This window comes from Rhamphochromis longiceps, linkage group LG9, assembly GCF_057381845.1.
Source record: "Rhamphochromis longiceps isolate RC_006_pf linkage group LG9, R_longiceps_female_GT1.1, whole genome shotgun sequence".
In the NCBI taxonomy this organism is placed as follows: domain Eukaryota; kingdom Metazoa; phylum Chordata; class Actinopteri; order Cichliformes; family Cichlidae; genus Rhamphochromis; species Rhamphochromis longiceps.
In genome coordinates, this window is record NC_140565.1 from 7,720,014 (window position 1) to 7,738,010 (window position 17,997).

Here is a 17,997-nt window from a genome sequence, read left to right on the forward strand (position 1 = left end):
TATAACACATATCGCTGTTGAATGTTAATATAGACAAGTTACAGTTATCATTCTCCCCAAATCTTAATGTAAACTTGGCAAGTTTATAAACTTCAGTAAAGACAGAACAAACAGCAGAGTAGTTCAGGCAATAAAAAGCAGACTGATGCTTTTGAGCTCCTCCTCCTGCTGTTTTCTTACCTCCGCTGGTGGCCCTGCTCCTCTGGCTGTCCTGGAGCCTGTGGCTCTCTGAGCTCCACAGCACTTCCTCTTCTATCGCACTGTCTGGCCGCTGCTGCAGCTGCTCCTCCTCTGCTTCTTCCTCCTCTTCTCTCCTTTCTCTTCCACTCTGGGGCTGGGGCAGTGCTGTCTGCCTGACTGCTCTCTCAGGAGACGGCAACTTCCTCTTCCCCCCTCCCAGATCAATCTGGTCTTCCCCTTGGGGCAAAATGTGATGCCTATGGTGATCTGAGGATCCCTGGGACCCCCCGACTGGGCCGTCTGGTTGGCGAGGGGGTAGAGACCTGTCAGAGCTGGGATAGGTGGGCTCCACGCAGGCTGCAGTGGATATGTGGATGTCTCCGGCGTGGTCACTGGACACCGTCCCGCCTGCTCTGACTGCTGAGGAAGACGAGGAAGATAGGTGGTGTCCAAACCGAGAGCCTGTGCAGTTTTGAAGCTGTGTAATGCAGACAGACAAAGAAGTGGGTCAGTTTGCTACAGAGGCTGAGAAACGGCTCGGGCAAAGTGCACACACAAACAATCGAGAGAATAACGCTGACTAATCACAGCCTGCCTGACTCAGTGCACTTCCTGGGCATCACACAGCAGCCTCTCTTAATGGTCAGCCCACATCACAAAGCCATGCCAGCAGCCGCCGACGCACAACGCATGACAAACACTTTCAGTTTATAACAACTGGGTTCATAATCCATAGAGGAGAACTAACCTGGCACTTCTGCTGAGGAACAAATGACAAGCAACAGAAAGCAGCCATGTCAAGGAAACTTGCAACATGTATCCATCCATTAACTCGCTTTTGCTTCAAATTTCTCTCTCATACTTCCCCCACAATCAAACTTTCAACCCCTGTGGCTGTAGATGGGAGTTGAACTGCTTTTGGTTTCCCTCTTCTTTGTCACAGAGACATCTTTTAAAGCCCACAGACTCGCTGATATGTGTGCTTCATCCATCCACGCCTCTTTATTGAACTGGGGTTGATGACTCAGAGCTTTATCACAAGCTGGGCCATGCAACGTACATTCAGAATGAAATCACACCAATGTGGAGACGAGCCAAAAAAGAAAACACAGAGCGTGTTGTTCACAGAAATGGACGGTCATTTCTGAGAAGAGTGCTCCCGCTGTGTCAGCCTCCACTGATGCAGGCAAGTGGTGGTCGGTGACTGTTCAGAGGAAGCTTACTTGTAGGTCTTCTACCAGACTGTCACACAGCTCCTGCTCATCACTGAGGTCTACGTCTGAGAGCTCCTGGAGCAGAAACACCAGCATGCTGCAGTTCTTGTTTCATGGATTTTCTACTTTAGTAGCAGGAGTTTAATTATAACCCCTGCAAACCCACTGACTAACAGATAACATGTCATCATTGCAACTTCTCAATTTTTCCACCTTTAAATGTTTTTTTCCCTTTTCCATATATCATCACTTCGGTGCTCTCACATTTCTTCATTTTTCAGTGAACACTAGAATAATTCTGTCATATGATTCCATCCATGCCCAGTTGAAACTCTGTTAACATTCATTACCCTTAAACAGCAATCTGCTCCCAGAGCTGGACAGCAGCTGTTTAGTTACATCATCATTTATATTCATTAACAGAATTTTCACTTTTCCTCTTGTGTTCTCTAAAAATATTAATTCACGTACTCTGTGCATAAGACACTGGATTGACCGAGTAAGTCATGACACATTATTACTACATTTATACTCCACCTTTGTATTGTGTGGCACTAACAGAGTGAATGTGTACAGTAAGAAAGCAAAGTTAAGAGGTCTTCTCCCAGTGAACCGAAGCACTGGAGAAACAAAGTGACCTTGCTGCTTCCCCACCTGTTCCATATCTCCCAGTGTGATGGGCTGTGTCTGGTAGCGAGCGTTGGCCCTCCGCTGCCGCGTGTCCCCTCTTGTGTGGGTGACCCTGGTTGGGGGCTGAGCCAGCCGGTTGAACAGCGCCATCTTTTCAGCCAGGCTGAGGGTGCAGAGGTCAGGCTCCTCCTGAGTCTCGCTCTGCTTTGTATCTTTTTCTTTTAGTGAAGACGTCTGCGTCGGGCCCCGGATCTCCTTGGTATCCTGCGCCCGCCGGGCCTCCCTCACTTGCTCATGGGCAACAGCACTTTGCTGTGAGGATGCCTGCAGGCTGAGGAGGGGAGAAGACATCCAAGAGACAAAGAGGGAGAAGAAAACGGAGACTTCTGTAAGCTTGTGGGGAGCTCATGCAAGCCAGCGAGTGGCATGTCAGAGAGAGTGCATTTTCTGACAGCCAATAAAAGTCGCCAACACAGAGCCAAAAAGGTTTGCTACACATGCAGGGTGAGTCATGCTCACCAAGCAGTGAGTTAAAAACCCAGACGTCCTATCTTAGCAATTAATTCATGTAGTTTCCTCCGATCACACATGAGGGCACCAAACCTTAAAACTGTGCATTAGAACTTTACCAGCAACTCAATCCTATAGTTTAAAACACAGTGAACGAAGAAAAACTGCATAGCAGCCAAGACTCAAACGTGTTAGTCAAACACCGCACTTCGATGTGAGCATACATATCCGTGCACACACGTCTGCTGTGTACCTGTATGGTGGGACAGTGCTGTAAACTAGGGTGGGGCTAGGGACGCGTGCTACGGCAGCGTGAGCGGACACCATTTGTGGCACGTGAGATGGGGCGCTACAGTGGTCAAGGACAGGGACACAGTCATACACACACAGAGGACAGAGAAGACAGGAAGGTGCAAACATGAAGACTAGGATGGTGGTTAAAGTTTCATGTAGATGTGAGGACAGTGAAAAAGTCAGAGGCACAGCTTTCTTTAAGAAACAATTTCACGCAGAAAGAAAAGTTTAAATCTACAAAAACTGGTAACACCCTAGAACTTCATCTTCACAGCAAGGTCTCTCCACAGATGGATGTCTACACACAAGTGCACAGTTGAGTTTGTTCCGCTTTGATAATCTAGGAGAACTTCCCTTTAGAGCACTTTTCAAATAGAACAGATGTGCATGTATTTGCTTTAATGCACTTAAAGATTTTACACCTCTGATTTATTGACCTGATATGTGCTGTCAGGAACACACAGATCTGTAGATGGAGTCTTAGTGGTCATTCCCCGGCCACAGCTTGTGACAAAAAGGGGAGGAGGGTTGAGGTTTTGCTATTATAGCCCCGGAACTATGCAATTCTCATCATACTGAGCGATTAACATTTTTGCTCCTTTTAGATAGTCTCCAGAAACATTTCTTTGTGAAAGGTTTTAAAATGAGTACTATTATAGTAATAAAAATTAAAGTAATGAGAATAAAAACCCACATGTGAAACATTTTCAGAGTAAAAAAAATCAGAAGGTTCTTAGTAAAAGGACCAGACGTACTTTTTTCTTGTGTCACATTTGTACTCACCATGGGCTCATTTTCAAGCTTACATTTATTTAGTCATTCTTCCTGATAGAACTATATAATTATACACTTTTTCTTTGCCTATCAAGAAAGTAAGTTACCCTATTATTGTTAGAGGTGTCTTTCACATTACATAGCATCAAACAAGGTGACAGAGCCTTACGTGGCTGCGATGACTACTTCCTCAGTTGTGACCGGCTGAGTTCTGGATCGATCTTGTGTCCGTCTTAGTCTCCTGTCCACAGCAGCATTCCTGGACCGCAGTTTAGGAGCTCCGCCATCGACGCTCTTCTCCAGTTCCTGGATGGAGATAATTAGGGTAAACATTGGTCATCTTTAGAAATGAACACAGCTGATTACACAAACTGTATAGACCTTCTCTGGTCCTTAGCAGATCTTGCAACTAAATAAATAAATAAAAAATTTAATTGCTTTTTTTTTTTTTTAAAGCAAAATGAACAAGCAAAACTTCCTGCACCTTACTGCTTCCATATGAAATAAGAGCAACATCTGAGACTCTACAGGCTGAGAAATGAACAGGCTTTGGATTGAAGCAACACTGAAGAGGACAGAGACACAATTCTTCCACAAAAACGTGAGAGCCTGACACGATCATACAGAAAAGGTTTCCTTCAACTCCTTCCTGCTAAAAGTGATTCTAGAAGCCGCTGAATTATGGCACAAATCATTTCAGGAATAAGGCTGGCTCAGTTGTGACTCACATCTGCAATCAAAATTTCTAAATCCTCAAAGTAAGAGAAGGACAGGAAATTGAAATCAGAATACTTTATTAATCCCAGAGTCTGCAATCGTACCCATAACTGGAATGAAGTTTTTCCTCAGCTTGGAAGCTCGTACTCAGACAATATAAGATGCTCCACAGGCTGAAGTCAAAACTCACCCTGAAGAGAGAGCGCTTAGCTGCGACGCTCAGCTTGGCCCGTTCATCTAGCTTCTCTTCATCAGCTGCAACAAAGGAAAAAAAAGTTAGAGTTAGAAACCAGTTCTAACTACATAAATTCTGCTTCACAGTTCTCTGTATCATCTATACTTTGTTTTACGTTTTGGTTTTTTTATCTTAATATTTTATTGTTTTATGCTACCATAGACACTCTGTAAAACACTACTTAAATTTTCTGCCAAAGACACTAAAACACCAAATTATATTGCCAGAAAGAGCAAATAAGTTTTGTAATGTGATTATTTACATATATTTCTATTCATACACTAATGATTCTATTAAGTGTACACTTTGAGTACACAAAATAAAAACAAGGGTTTCAACAAATGTCCTTGAAACCACGGGGTACGACTTTACAGAAACAACAGAGACTCTTTATTTCTCCATGAACACCAACACATTCCAGGCTTCTTGCATAAGTAACCCTCATTTCCTCCTCAGTCAACAATATCCTCCTCTTCCATAGCTGTCACTTCAGTCCTTTGCCCACCACTTCACCCCAATAACAGCTCTGCATGGCTACGAATCTGTGAGTTTTATTGACCGTACACAGTCTCTTGTTGCGAACTCAGTGCTAGTTCAACCCTGTACAGTATGTACAACGCATTATACTTATAATATCGCATTAAACTGCCATCATGTAAGGACATTTCAAAGGCAGACAATTTGAACAAACTCGTTAAGCTAGTATTAGCTTAATTAGCTAGCTTGCTCTAGTTTAAAATGTACTAACAGTGGTTATTTCAAATGACTGTAGTCACTAGTCGCTGATTAAAGATCCTGCTTTAGTCTACATATTTACTAAATTATAGGTCAATAAAAAAAAGAATGTTATGCAGTAACACTGACATTATTATAATATGCAAAAAACTGAAGTCACTTTAAAAGAAACTGAACACTTTAGCACTAGCTAGCTTTGGATAAAAATGGTAACAGAAGAGCATCTTAAGATGATAGGTACATTTATGCTCGATAAACCTTTCCCAATAATCTAATTATTTAACACACAGAAGTATGACAACTATTGTGTGATACCTATCAATCGTTATTAACACCATCTGGCTTAATGGCAGGGAAAAAACAAACAAACCACTAAACCCGTCACTGGAGTCACTCAGGAGACTATAAAAAGATGGACAGGTGTGAGGAATATACACGCTTTATTCTCTGCAAGACACATGCCATGACATCATTAAACAGCTATCCCTTTGACACTCCAGTGCTGAGCTCTGGCCTACATAATACTCGCCAAAGCATCCCGACCAAGTCATGTTTATAAGAAGCAGATGAGCTGGCTCTGCCCTAAGCGGGGCCACAGTGATGTTATGCTACTGTGAGCACCATTAATGACTCTGTAAACTCCACTTCAAAATATCACGCTTTCATATAAAATAAAGACGACCTAAAAAAAACAGATTTAAGTCACCAGGCCTCCATCCATGTGTTTATTACTGAAGCCACTGAAAACTCATTCTGTTCACTTATAGATGAGTGCAGCTGTAAATAATCAGTAATGCTGTTTTCATAGTTAGTCACTGACCACTGAACTGCAGATACTACTACATGAACCTATGCAGTTATGATACAGAGCAGATATAAATGGAAAGACAGTTGAACTAAAGCATGAATGTAACTGCATTCTTTTTCCATCCTCGTGATCTCAGCAGCCATCCAAAGAATTATAAAAGAACTGTGCTGTATCAGTCTGTGGCATGACAATGTGTAGCGTTTAAGTTGGCTCTCATGTAAAATTAACCAAGAAAACCCTGAAACTGAAACAATGTCCATGTGATTCAGCATTTCCACATGGATGTCTACAGAAATATTAGATGTGGTTACTTTAATTCATGAGCTTTACTTTTGTTGTATGATATCTATACCGGAGTAGAAAATAAGATGCAATGAGCCTAGCATTATATCTACTTATTATTATACCTACTTACTGTTACTGTATTCTGAAAATCTAAATCTGAGGTTAGTGAGAAAAACTACTTACCTTCAGTAGAAGCAAAGTCTGAACTCACACAAGACCTTCAAAAGCACAAAAAGAAAAAGGTGATCAGTTCGAAGCTTATGTATAACAATAAAAAGGGTGAGTAAATCAGTGGCGAGTGGTTAGAAGGCTAGCGGCGTGCTGAGAAAAGCAGTAGTTTGTGGTATGCTGGAAATGTGAGAGAAAGCAGACCAAGCTAGAGAATTAGACAGCATTACATTAGTCTGCTCTGATCCATGGTCTCGGGACTTGATTACTGACAAAGGCCAATTCATGCGTCCTCACTGTGGTCACGTGTGATGACCACTGCCAAGGCCCAATCAGAGGGACCTTTGGCCTTTAAGCTTCCTTGTTTGCTAATGTCGTTAGAATGAAAATCAAGGAGAGGGAGGGTGTTTAGGTCTGTATATGTGAGCATTATTCTCACTGGCCTGTTTCACTGTGATGATATTGATAAGACTATGGTACCTTGGTAGAGACTAATATATATATTTGATTACAGGTCACGACTAAAATCAACATTTCGTTGCATTCCAAATTAAACAAAGTTGTGATTTCTTTTAACATGCATGCGTTTCACACTCAGCTGTGCATTCTTGAATCCAGAGCAGTACCTATCAGTTTCATGGCGCTCAGCAGAAGTGATGGGCTGTGTCCTAAACCTCTCAGAGGTCTTTCTACTCTCCCCAGGATAGATATACTGCCGGGGCCTGCGCCCCCTGTCCCTTTCCCCTCTCCATGGGGCCTCGTAGCCCGTCAGTGCCCTGCACTCCTCCATTTCACTGGAGGGGCCATTCAGGGAGAGGGATCAACAGACAGAAAACCCAAAGGAAAGAGAGAATACAGAGTTGTCAGGGAGAAATAGAGAGGGACATGGTGCAAAATAAAACTGTTTAAAAGCAGAGGTGTTGAACATTCAACCACACCTCTGGTTTTTAAAATCGAGCCTATGAGCAAGCCCATGCAGATTTTTTAACAGTTTAAACACACACACACGAGCTCCAGGCAGTATCCAAACAACTCACAGTGCCATTAAAGCAGAGACAAACACCGTACTGCAGGACGATTAGTGTTAGCAAATTAATGCATGTATGCCATGTCTACAGATTAAATGAACCACTGTGCTTGGGATGTTAGCATCACACCAGACGTAGCTGCTTGTTAGTCGTTGAGTAGCCAGATGATGTTAGGTAATAAGCGTCAGCGAGTACAGGCCATGCAGCATTTTACCACCTACAGTTCATTCCTGCGGCTGGTTGGAGGAGTGGTGGTGCTCTCCATGTAGGAATGTCTGAGCTGTGCAACAGACACCCTGGTGTCCTGGTGACTCTCTCCATTACTCAAACTTTCTCCTTCTCTGACCTCCTGGGGTTCCTTGGTTTGGTGTTGCAAGGTCCTCTGATTGGGTCCTTGTTGATTTCCAGCATCAGACACGGATCGGCTCAGAGCTGTGGTGGAGCTGGAACTTCCTGGCCCTGTGTGAGATGTTCTGGGCTCAATGTGGGTCGCAGCCGGTCTTTTGTGGGCACGATCAGCGTTTTCCCGCTCTCTGGGTCGGCGCTCCGCCGCCTGCAGACAGGAGGTATACTCTGCTTCCTCCCGTCTTGGTCTGCCTCCAAGTCCCCCTCTAACAGGTTCCTCTGCTTCAGCCTCTCTTTGCATCCTGTACACGACCAGCTCCTCCTCACCTCGCCCTCTCCATGGGTCTTCAGTGCTCCTCTCTCTGCGCCGGATCTGTGAAGGCAAGACTGCTTTTCTGCTCCTCAGAAGGCCCTCTGTCTTGACCGCCTCAGCCTCACCAGCTTGTTCCTCTTCCACCTGCTGTTGCTGCTGCCCAGTTCTGGATGTAGAACCAGAGGTCATGGACAAATAACTGGGGTAATTGCCAACTTCTTGCCCTCCCTGTGGACCAGACTGGCTGTGCTGAACTTGTGGATGATGGTGGGAGTAGGCCTGCTGTGGGCCTAGTGGGTCTGCGTGGTAGCGTGTAGAAGCCTGGGGCTGGTGCTGAAATTGTCTGCGGTACACTAGGCCTTCTGTAACATTTCCGAACTCTGGGCTCTTCTGGCGGCCCTCCTCCCTGACAAGCCTCTCCCTAACTCTGATTCTTCAGGGAGACAAAGGACTGGTTAACATTTGGAAAACATCAATAGGCAAAGCATAGCTCTCATAGAAGCTCAGAAAGATGACTTTGATTGTGATCCTTTGTGTGTCAGCCTTTGAGCACTAAAGGAGGAGCTCAGCCTCTTGTTTGACATTAGGGCTGGACACTGACAAAGCATGCAGATTTTATATTTGGATGTAAGACCAGTATAAATACTGGCTCAGATGTTTAGTCTTCCTGACTCAAATATTTCATAAAACCATAAACATACCATACAAGCCAGATTAAAACCAACATACATCTTTGCCTGATATGAACTGGTTTAGAATTATTTCCAGGCTCTCTCTCACACTGGCAATAATGGTTAAATTCTTACTAAGATCTGATTCTTGAAGAAAGTATTCAAAAACAAAACAAAACACCCACAACTCACAAATCCAGTCACCGACAGCATAATTGTTAAAAAGGCAATACTGTACGAGCATTTGTCATTGTTGATATAATATGATCCATCACACAGCTGTTACCAAATGGGGTTTAAGCTAAACACAGCAAAAGGTGAGTGAGAAATGAAGTTATGGTTGGAAGCCAAGGGGACTGGAGCTGGTGACAATGAGGATGAGGATGACTGTTCAGCAGACGTCCAGAGCTCAAAAGCAGAGATTATTAAACAGTCGCCTGCCGGTCAACTCAGGACCCTAAGTGAGTAAATGCAGCATCATCACAGAAATTTATAATAATAATAATATTTAAAAAACTGGAGCCCTGTAATGAGCTGCTGTTTAAAAAGCACAGCTCACAAGGGTTGGTCCAGATGAATGGGAACATGGTAGATGATAACTGGGGGTGAGAAACAACCAGCCTTTGTCTACCTTGAAGGCCAGTTGATGAGGGAGTGGGTGTCGCCTTCAGCATCAGTCTGGAGGAACCAATCAGTACTAAGTTTCGTCTTTGCACTGCACCAAGAGAAACCCAATGGGAAACGTGATTGACTGGGCAGTTGGGTCTGAATTCAGTGTTGAGGTCTTTTTCTTGAAGCATATAAGCCGAGACAAAACTATATTACACACTCCACTGACTTCACATTAAGACTGACTGAAGAGACACTGAGTTTAGCAATCAGCACAATCCCAAGAACACAAGTTTAACTCCCACACGATACATTTAATTGCCACAGTAAAAATATGAATAATAAGTCTCATATTTAAGGCTTGTTGAATTATGACCAATGGTCAGATAGTGCAGTTATATTACATCAGATCTTATTACATAGATGCTATCTATAGATACACTCATTTGTTGATAACACTGATGCTATCTGGAGAGAGGGCTCTTTAAATGTACGCCTCTGTAGCTGAGGTTTTATCTGCAGAAGCAGATATTCAAGGGAAATGCCATCTCACTCCACCAGAGCCAGATGAGTCATGCTGGCCCTCTGATGCTGAGTAAAGGCAAACAGTGTGAATTTTTCACTAAGCACAGATCAGAGTTCAGCAGAACTGGAAAAAATGTTGATCAGTTATAAATACATTAAGAGATCAACTGAAGAATGAAGGGAGGAAACAAAAATCAGTTTGTGAAGCAAATCTCTTTTTTAGGGATACAAGAACCTGAATTTAACAGCTCACTACACAACACAAAGTCATATCTGTTAGCCTTGGATTCAAGTGGGGAAACAGACCTGACGCAGGTCATGAGGTAGAAATGTTTTACTTGAGTAACTGGAGATTACAAATTACAGATAGTCTTCTGACTGGACCAATCAGTTTGGCTCTTCCTCAACTATAGCAAGCCTCATGTCTCTGTGTGGAAACATTTCAACTCCTAAGCAAATCGATAGTTGCAACAGAATTAATTTTGACCAGCTGACTGAATATTTAGAAACCTTAGACAGTCTACTGAATAAACTGCTAGCTTCCAGTACTGACACTTGTGGTTCTGTAAGAATAATAAGTTATCATCTGCGTATAAACGTATTGTGATTTATTGTAGATTATACACCTTTGATGAGGCTATTCTGTTGGACTGCTGCAGCGAGCGCCATTTGTGAAGCAAAGATGTTAAAATCCTTAAGATATCCACTTTATTGTACAGCACTTAGGAAAACACTACAACTTGATACTACTACAAAAATAACAAACTAAACTAAACTGTTAGTGGATAATCAGTGCAGCTCTGCACTTAGTTTGCAGAGCTGTGGCTTGGGTGGTAGAGTGGGTCTACAAACTGAAGGGTCACTTGATCCCACGCTCTTCCAAGTCCAGAATGCATGAGACTTGCAGTAGAAACTCATTTGTTGAGCTTGAGTGCTCAACTTTGTGGAAAGGCACTATATAAGTACCGTTACAGTTAATTGTTGTTTTGATTATTTTCTGTCACCAGTTCCAGAAAGTTTCAATGCTGATAAAGGAGATGAAAATGATCGTGCTGGAATAAAAGTGCATCAAGCTTTTGCTAATGATGACATTTGGGTTGCTCTGAACATTTCACTACAAGAGCTAAAACGTAGCATTTCATGTTAGTCTCCCACACATCCAATGAAAAAGGAGAGCGGAGACACTCCTATTTGCTTGTTTCTCCTCAGGGTTCACTGGTCTTGATCAGACCCAGCTGTGGGTCAGAGATGTAGCTGTGGAGTCACACTGAGCTGCCCAGTAACACAACACCCTCCCTGCACCATGGACACACATACAACCTGGCCAAGTTTTGAAACCTGAGAGGGAAACTGAGGAAAAGAAAGAGGGGGCGATGCAGAGGGGAACACAGATGGATTGGGAATAATGTCCCGGACGGATGTAGAAGCAAGGAATGCACCTTCATATGTTTGTTTGCAGTGGAACAGTGCAGGGCTGGAGCCTGGTCATGATCTGGGTTGGGCAAGAAACAGGGGTGCATACACTGATTCTCTCTTTTCCAACAGTTGTGGAGCTGAAACAACTCTTAGCACGTCCCCTCTAAAGAGCTGCTAGCTCAGGTGTTTTAATATTCAGGTGTCATTTTTGTCCTTTTAGCCACCATTTAAACATACAATTAAAGGATGGACTCACAACGACAGTGTTATCCATCCCTCCCCTTAGGCAAATGCAGTGTATCATTTTGGTGCACATGCTAAAGTACTATCTACAACTTAGTAAGAGATTCTCTGTGAATCTGAAAAACACCCCAATTTGTTCTTCAAGACATCCACCTGAAATCTCTAGAATAAACATACAGCACAGAACAGCACAGGCAGACCAATCTGCCCAGTTGTAGGTGACTGTGGGAGCTGGTCTGTTCCAGAATGAGCTCGGATTGCATGACCTTGTATCAAACAAGAGTCCTGCTAAGAGAACGACCTTGGACATGTGGAACGAACAGAGCAACAGTGACAGAAATAGATGGAGAGATGGATCCATCCTTTAAACACAATGCAGTGTGAACAGCTGTTAAAGTTCTGGTTCTGGTTCAAACCCCATGTTTGTATGTGAAGGGGATCTTGGGAGCTTAATGCAGAAAAAGCCTCCCGAAACAAGGGACAATTTATGTATAAAGTAAAATATGAAACCCCTCAAAAATCTGGAGTCACGTAGAAAACTCAGGGTTGTCCATTTTCAACCAAATCAAACTTAAAAAAAAGAAAACGGTTTGCTACAACAATGTGTCTTCCTCCCTCCACAAGTCACAACAAGCTAATCTTGTTGTGACACCATTGTTACAATTTAACAATGGTGTCTCAGTTACCAGCAGAAAAACATGGATACATCTATGTTTCTGCAAATGCAGTGACGTCTGACCTTTTTTATTCCATGCTGTGTTGAGAGTGTTGCTGTGTTAGAGGGAGTACTGCACACTTTGGTATAAAATTTGATCTTTGCTTTTTTCAAAAACAAAAACAGTTAAAGTACCCCAAAAACTTTAGCAAAAGTGTATTTTACCATTGTTATGTATAAATGGATTTATTAAAATAAAAAAAGATCTACCCCCAACAAAAACAAAGATGAGATCAAAACACTCACCCCTGTCTGCTGAGGACGTTCTGGGCCTGCTGCTCAATGAATAGGTCACCAGGAGACGCACCATGTTTAGGCGAGGAGAGGGAGGGGTGCCTGCCTTGCTTGGGTGAACTGGGTGGTATGCCAGTCACTGTGTAGTCTTTTGCAGGCACCTTAGCAGAGGAGGACGATGATGTCACATCCATGTATGAAGAGGAGGATGGAGGCTCAGGCGGAGCGGCCCTGCGCTGATTCTCCAGGTTCATCAGCCTCTCCCTCTCTGAGAACAACTCCACCCTGGTGTGACCAATATCACAGCCTGGGTCCGGGTAGCCGTGTGGCGGAGCTGAACGGCCTGCCCTTGGGCTAGTAGCTAAGGTACTGGTGTAAGCACTTAGGGTGATATCTCTGCCTTCCTCTCCCACCAGCTCCCCTCTATTACGTCTCTCTGAGCAGTCCGACTCTTTGTGAGAGCGGGGGTAGCGGGAGTGATGGTCCAAGTCGGGTTCCTGATCCAAAGAGATGCCGTAGCGTTCGGCCAGCTGCCGGCGCCGCTCTGCCTTGTAGCGGGCGATGCGTTCAGCCTTGGACTCCAACTCAGGAACACCTTTGGTCGGACCCGAAATGTGAACTGGCTCAGTGTGGATGAAGGACTGAGGCTCAGGCCTGCATCGAGCTCTGGACTGGCGCTCTGGAGCCATCAACTGCATTTCTGGGCTTTCAAATCCCTCCATGCCATAACGCTGAACGGTAACTGGTGCAAGAATAAACAAGTCATGTCTTTGTTGTGTAGAAAGAGACACGATAATCTGTAGTACTGTTCTTGTCTCACCAGCACAGGGGTCAGAGGCCCTAGTGTATCGTGGAGTGTCCTCCTCCAGAAGCCGGTTGGCCACCAAGGTAGGCAGCAGAGACGGATGTACTTCACCCTCTATACCCTCCAAGCGCCGAGCAATGCGCTCCTTTCTAAGCACAGAAGGGAAGAGTCATCTTTACACATTATTATCCTATGTAGTATTATCTTTATTACTGTAGCATATTTATAGATGCATCATTATCTCACCTGTTCATTTCCAAGTCACTTGTGCTTGTGGTAATGCCCTCAAATAGTTTCCTCAATTCAGAGACTTAACAAAAATAAATAAATAAGCAATAAAATCAGTACAGAATAAGCAGATCTAATTAAATGTTTAATTGGTCTAAGATGACAAATTTTGGATAGATTTTGGCTCACAGGAAATATTTGTAGACATGCTTTGGTAATCTGTAATATGAACACATACCACTGAGCTCACATATACATATTATCATAAAATGTTAGTTTGATTAAATCATTGATGTTATATGTTTAATGTTTCTGAATCATTTCCAAAATACTATTTTCCACTAATCGACACAAAATCTCACAAAACCAACTTACAATTTATGTTATTTAAAAAACAAAACAAAACAAAAAACCCCAGAAAAAAACCCCATGAATAAACCCTCCTGAGACCACTGGTTTAAGAGCCCTTATGAACTCGGATGCGTCTTACTTCTATCAGTGGTCCAAGCTGGTTTGAGTCCACCCATGAATCAATGAAATTACAAAAGCACACCCACCCGTCTATATATATAGACTACACAAGTCAATGTCAGCATAAAAACCAACAGGATCGTCTGCATCTTATAAGACAGGATTGCAACAAGGCACAAAAACAGGAAAATTTCTAAAGGGGGGGAAAAAATTCTCAACCCATCAACGATAAAAGCTGGGAAGCACCTAAATCTGGCTGCCCAGACTTTGGTTATTTAAAATCTTACCAGAATCTATAGCAACAACAATTACCAAACACCAATGATCCCCATCTAATGGAGCAGAATGGCAGAAACCTCCAAAACAAAGGTTTGCCAAGTTTCAAGGATTGTTCTCAGGAAAGCTTCTGACATTTCACCATTTCACTTCAGAGATACTTCAGCCAAGGCAAAAACGTCTGCCTTTCATTTATTTACATAAAAAAAAGAAAAAACATAGTTTTGACTTTGTCAATGCAGAGCATTGTATTGTAAGAACTGCAGAGTAGGATGAAGCTGATCTGTGGAGTGATGGGTTCACCAAAGAAACGGCTGATTGTAATTATTGTAATTATTTGTCACAACATAAAAAGATGGATCCATCCACCCACTTCTGCTCCTCTAATCCAGGATCACTGCCGTTTCTCTGTACTTTATTTTTAAGAAAAGGTATATTTCAAATATTCAACACGTATTCTCTAGTGAATGAAGAAAAATCAAAAATCATATTCAAAATGTTTACTTTTGATTTGATTACTTACTATGTTACAAAAGTCCACAGAGTTTATACATGAGTCAGTTTATAAACAGCTAATCAAAAGCGTCTTCAAACTTATGTGTACATTCCAGTGTGAACCACTACAGGATCTTTATTGGAACTTACATTAAATAAACCCTGTCAAGAAAACAAGTGCAGCATAATAACAGCAGTTCATACATAACATTTTGCAAAGCTGGGCCTTGTAGAAAAACTGGTTTTACACAAATGTTGACTTAATTCCAACCTGGCAAACAAGCTGCTGTTACACAACAGCAACTCTGAAAAACTGTGGGAACATTGACAACGTCAGAGTCATTTTCAGCAAGAAATAATAAAAAAAAGTAAAAAATAAATAAATAAAAATCACTTCACTCACCTTTGGGGAGATTGGCTAAGAGACTAACATCTATATCCTTGGCGCTTTTGGCTGGGTCGTCCTTTTCGTCACAGGAGAATTCTTTCTGGAAGCTGAGGGGTGCAGAAAAAATACCAACTCTTATTGAAACAGGGCTGAGCTGTGGGAAACTGGATTTGTTTACATTGTAAGCAGTTGTGAGGGGCTCACTGAATCAATCTGAATTTGATCAAACACAAATCACTGAACTATTTGCTAGAAGCGTGGTTGGTTTGAGAGGTGGTCAAGAATCTAATCAGTCAGTGGATTGCGGATGAAGCTACAAAAGTATGCAATTAATCATCCGAACTGTGCATTTGGAAGTGAGACTGTAAATTTCATCAACTTCTCCATCTCCAAATATTCATCTAGATATTAGACATTTCTGACCCGTTAACACCCCGAGCCTCGCAGATATGCAGCAAATTTCTCTGTCTCTCAAAAAAAACAAAAAAAAAACAAACAAACACAAAAACCCCCCAAAACAACATATTGAAGTCATTTATGGATTTGATTCAAAACCACAAATTTGCAATATAGCTATAAAAGAGCTGGCAGCAGATTACTGCTGTGAGGAAACAGTCAAGAACTGGGAAAACCCAACTCGCTTGAACTCTGTGGCTGCTGTAAGGGACAGAAACCACGGAGTTGTGAACACCCTGATACACGCGTGCATGGTGGATCCTTTCTCATCACAACACAGGAACATCTCTTTTCATCACTACTTCTTCATCTTTAGATATGTTCACCATGCATGCAAAGTGCTTTCAAAACAAAACAACACCCAGATTTTGGGCATCGATGTGCCCAACAGTGTTCTAAGTGTAGTGAAGGAAACTTCACAGATTAGAGTGTTAATAAGGAGGCCTGATGGTGTATTTGACAAACAGCCAACAACATTATTGAGCACAAGTTAGTTCCTCACCCATCTGAAGTACTGTCTTAATAAAGAAATTTACATTAAAGAGAATATTTTTTAATGTGATTCATGTATGAGGAAGAGAACACAGGTGTTTATATGTGGAGCTCTGATCATAGAAAGAGAGAGAAAAGAGAGGAGAGGGACACGGGAGAGACCACTGCGAAGGTTGCTTCTTAGTTCTAGAATGAAAAGAAAATAACGTCTCCAAGAGAGCCAGAGCCACTTTGTTTATGTGCAGCAGTCTGTATCAGCAAGTGCGTGTATTGATGAACAAGTAAAGCAGTGTTGTGCAATGTCATTGTTCCTATTCTTTATTGTATAGCATGGGAAGAGTAAGCAAACAAAACATGGAAAAAGGAAAAAGATTATCCCGGTTGTGAGGTTGACTTACGGTGCTGGATTTGTAATGAGAGGAACCCCTGATAACGGACAAGGTGCAACTCTTACAGTTCACTGTGCATTACCATCAGCAATTCTGCAGTATTCAAAGTAACTACTCTGCATACAGCACTGTGCCTTCAGCTAAATTCTTCACTCTTTCTCGAGGCTTTTAAAGTGTTTCTTTGCACTTTGGTTTGCTTTTTCACTCATTTTCAGCCCAGTCCTTCTACACGACCATCGCAAAGGAACGCTTGTTTGAGCCATTTAACACTGACCTAAGAATCATTAGAGCATAAAATGGGACCCAACTTAAGGGATAACCAGTGTTGGGTCTAGATAACAGACAACTTAAAGAACGAGCTTTAATTATTTATTTAGACAATTTGTTACCATTAGCCTGTGGCAAAAACACATCATTCTTTTTAATTTCGTGACCTGAATCTATGAAAATGTTCAAGATAGCACAAGCATAAAATAGCATTTTTGCAGGAACAAGGTGAGAGCTATTAGCTGAACACGTGACATATCCTAGCATGGCGTTGGTATGCCCTTTAAAAACAAGAAAAAAGAAAATAAATTCAGCAAAGACCTAAAACAGGACCTGAGCGATGCATCTGGCCCTTTGGTTGATCCACTTCACTGTTCAGTGAAACCTCAGGCATGGCTGTCAAAAAAACGCTCTTAAGGAAGGGAAACAGGAAGGAAAGGCTGAGGTATGCCAAACTATACAAGGACTGGATTGAAAACCTGCGCCAACTGATGAATACAAATTTGAAATTTTAGGTCAAAATCTTTGTCAGTATGGAAGAAGTACAACAGTATCGATACAGCTACCTATAAAACTCAGAGTCTGTCATGGTTTGCGGCTGGATTTCAACCAGTGCTTGTTGGACAAAGGAATTTCATCCACCATGAAGTACTAGGTGTTTGATTAGAAATGGCTTCAGTGTTCAGCATTACAATGATCCGAAACACATGACATACCTGACACAAACACAAGGAAACACTATCAGTCATGGATTTGAGCTCCCCTGCAGGAGCATGATGCCTGTTTGCTACATTTCTAAGTAGCACCTTTACTTTTTAAAGGTCTTTTTGCACATCTTACCTCAATGCTCTCTTCTGTAGCAATCTGGGATTGCTTAGTTTAATGGGGTTCTCACTCCCAATTCCTGTGGACAGAAGAAAAGAGTAACATTTATTCATGTTCCACGGTCCATTAATTTCACTTTGAACCCGGGGTTGTGTCTTCAGATGAACAGATGATCAGAGCAGCGTAGGCATGTTAACGTGAAGCAGCTCTCTCTGCAGCTCCTTGGCACAGGACCACATTAATTAAGAGGCCTTCC

The 17,997-nt window shown here is 42.4% G+C and overlaps 1 protein-coding gene across 15 annotated transcripts in view; it reads right to left on the bottom strand.

Annotated features, from left to right (window-relative positions):
- svila (supervillin a) overlaps nucleotides 1-17,997 on the bottom strand; it is an 80,284-nt gene that overhangs the window by 27,311 nt on the left and 34,976 nt on the right. For 11 of the 15 annotated variants that reach the window (XM_085418119.1, XM_085418121.1, XM_085418111.1 and 8 more), the window contains 13 exons: nucleotides 17,757-17,820; nucleotides 15,328-15,419; nucleotides 13,701-13,764; nucleotides 13,470-13,603; nucleotides 12,662-13,391; nucleotides 7,800-8,669; nucleotides 7,177-7,344; nucleotides 6,566-6,600; nucleotides 4,510-4,574; nucleotides 3,772-3,908; nucleotides 2,788-2,883; nucleotides 2,049-2,355; nucleotides 181-658 (listed from right to left, as the gene is read on the bottom strand). In XM_085418119.1, coding sequence (XP_085274245.1) covers nucleotides 181-658; nucleotides 2,049-2,355; nucleotides 2,788-2,883; nucleotides 3,772-3,908; nucleotides 4,510-4,574; nucleotides 6,566-6,600; nucleotides 7,177-7,344; nucleotides 7,800-8,669; nucleotides 12,662-13,391; nucleotides 13,470-13,603; nucleotides 13,701-13,708 — 3,028 coding nt within the window. In that variant the 5' untranslated portion in view covers nucleotides 13,709-13,764; nucleotides 15,328-15,419; nucleotides 17,757-17,820. Of the gene's footprint in view, nucleotides 1-180; nucleotides 659-1,403; nucleotides 1,470-2,048; nucleotides 2,356-2,787; nucleotides 2,884-3,771; nucleotides 3,909-4,509; nucleotides 4,575-6,565; nucleotides 6,601-7,176; nucleotides 7,345-7,799; nucleotides 8,670-9,538; nucleotides 9,623-12,661; nucleotides 13,392-13,469; nucleotides 13,604-13,700; nucleotides 13,765-15,327; nucleotides 15,420-17,756; nucleotides 17,821-17,997 lie in introns of all 15 variants that reach the window. The other 4 variants (XM_085418123.1, XM_085418122.1, XM_085418116.1 and 1 more) reach the window with 4 other exon arrangements.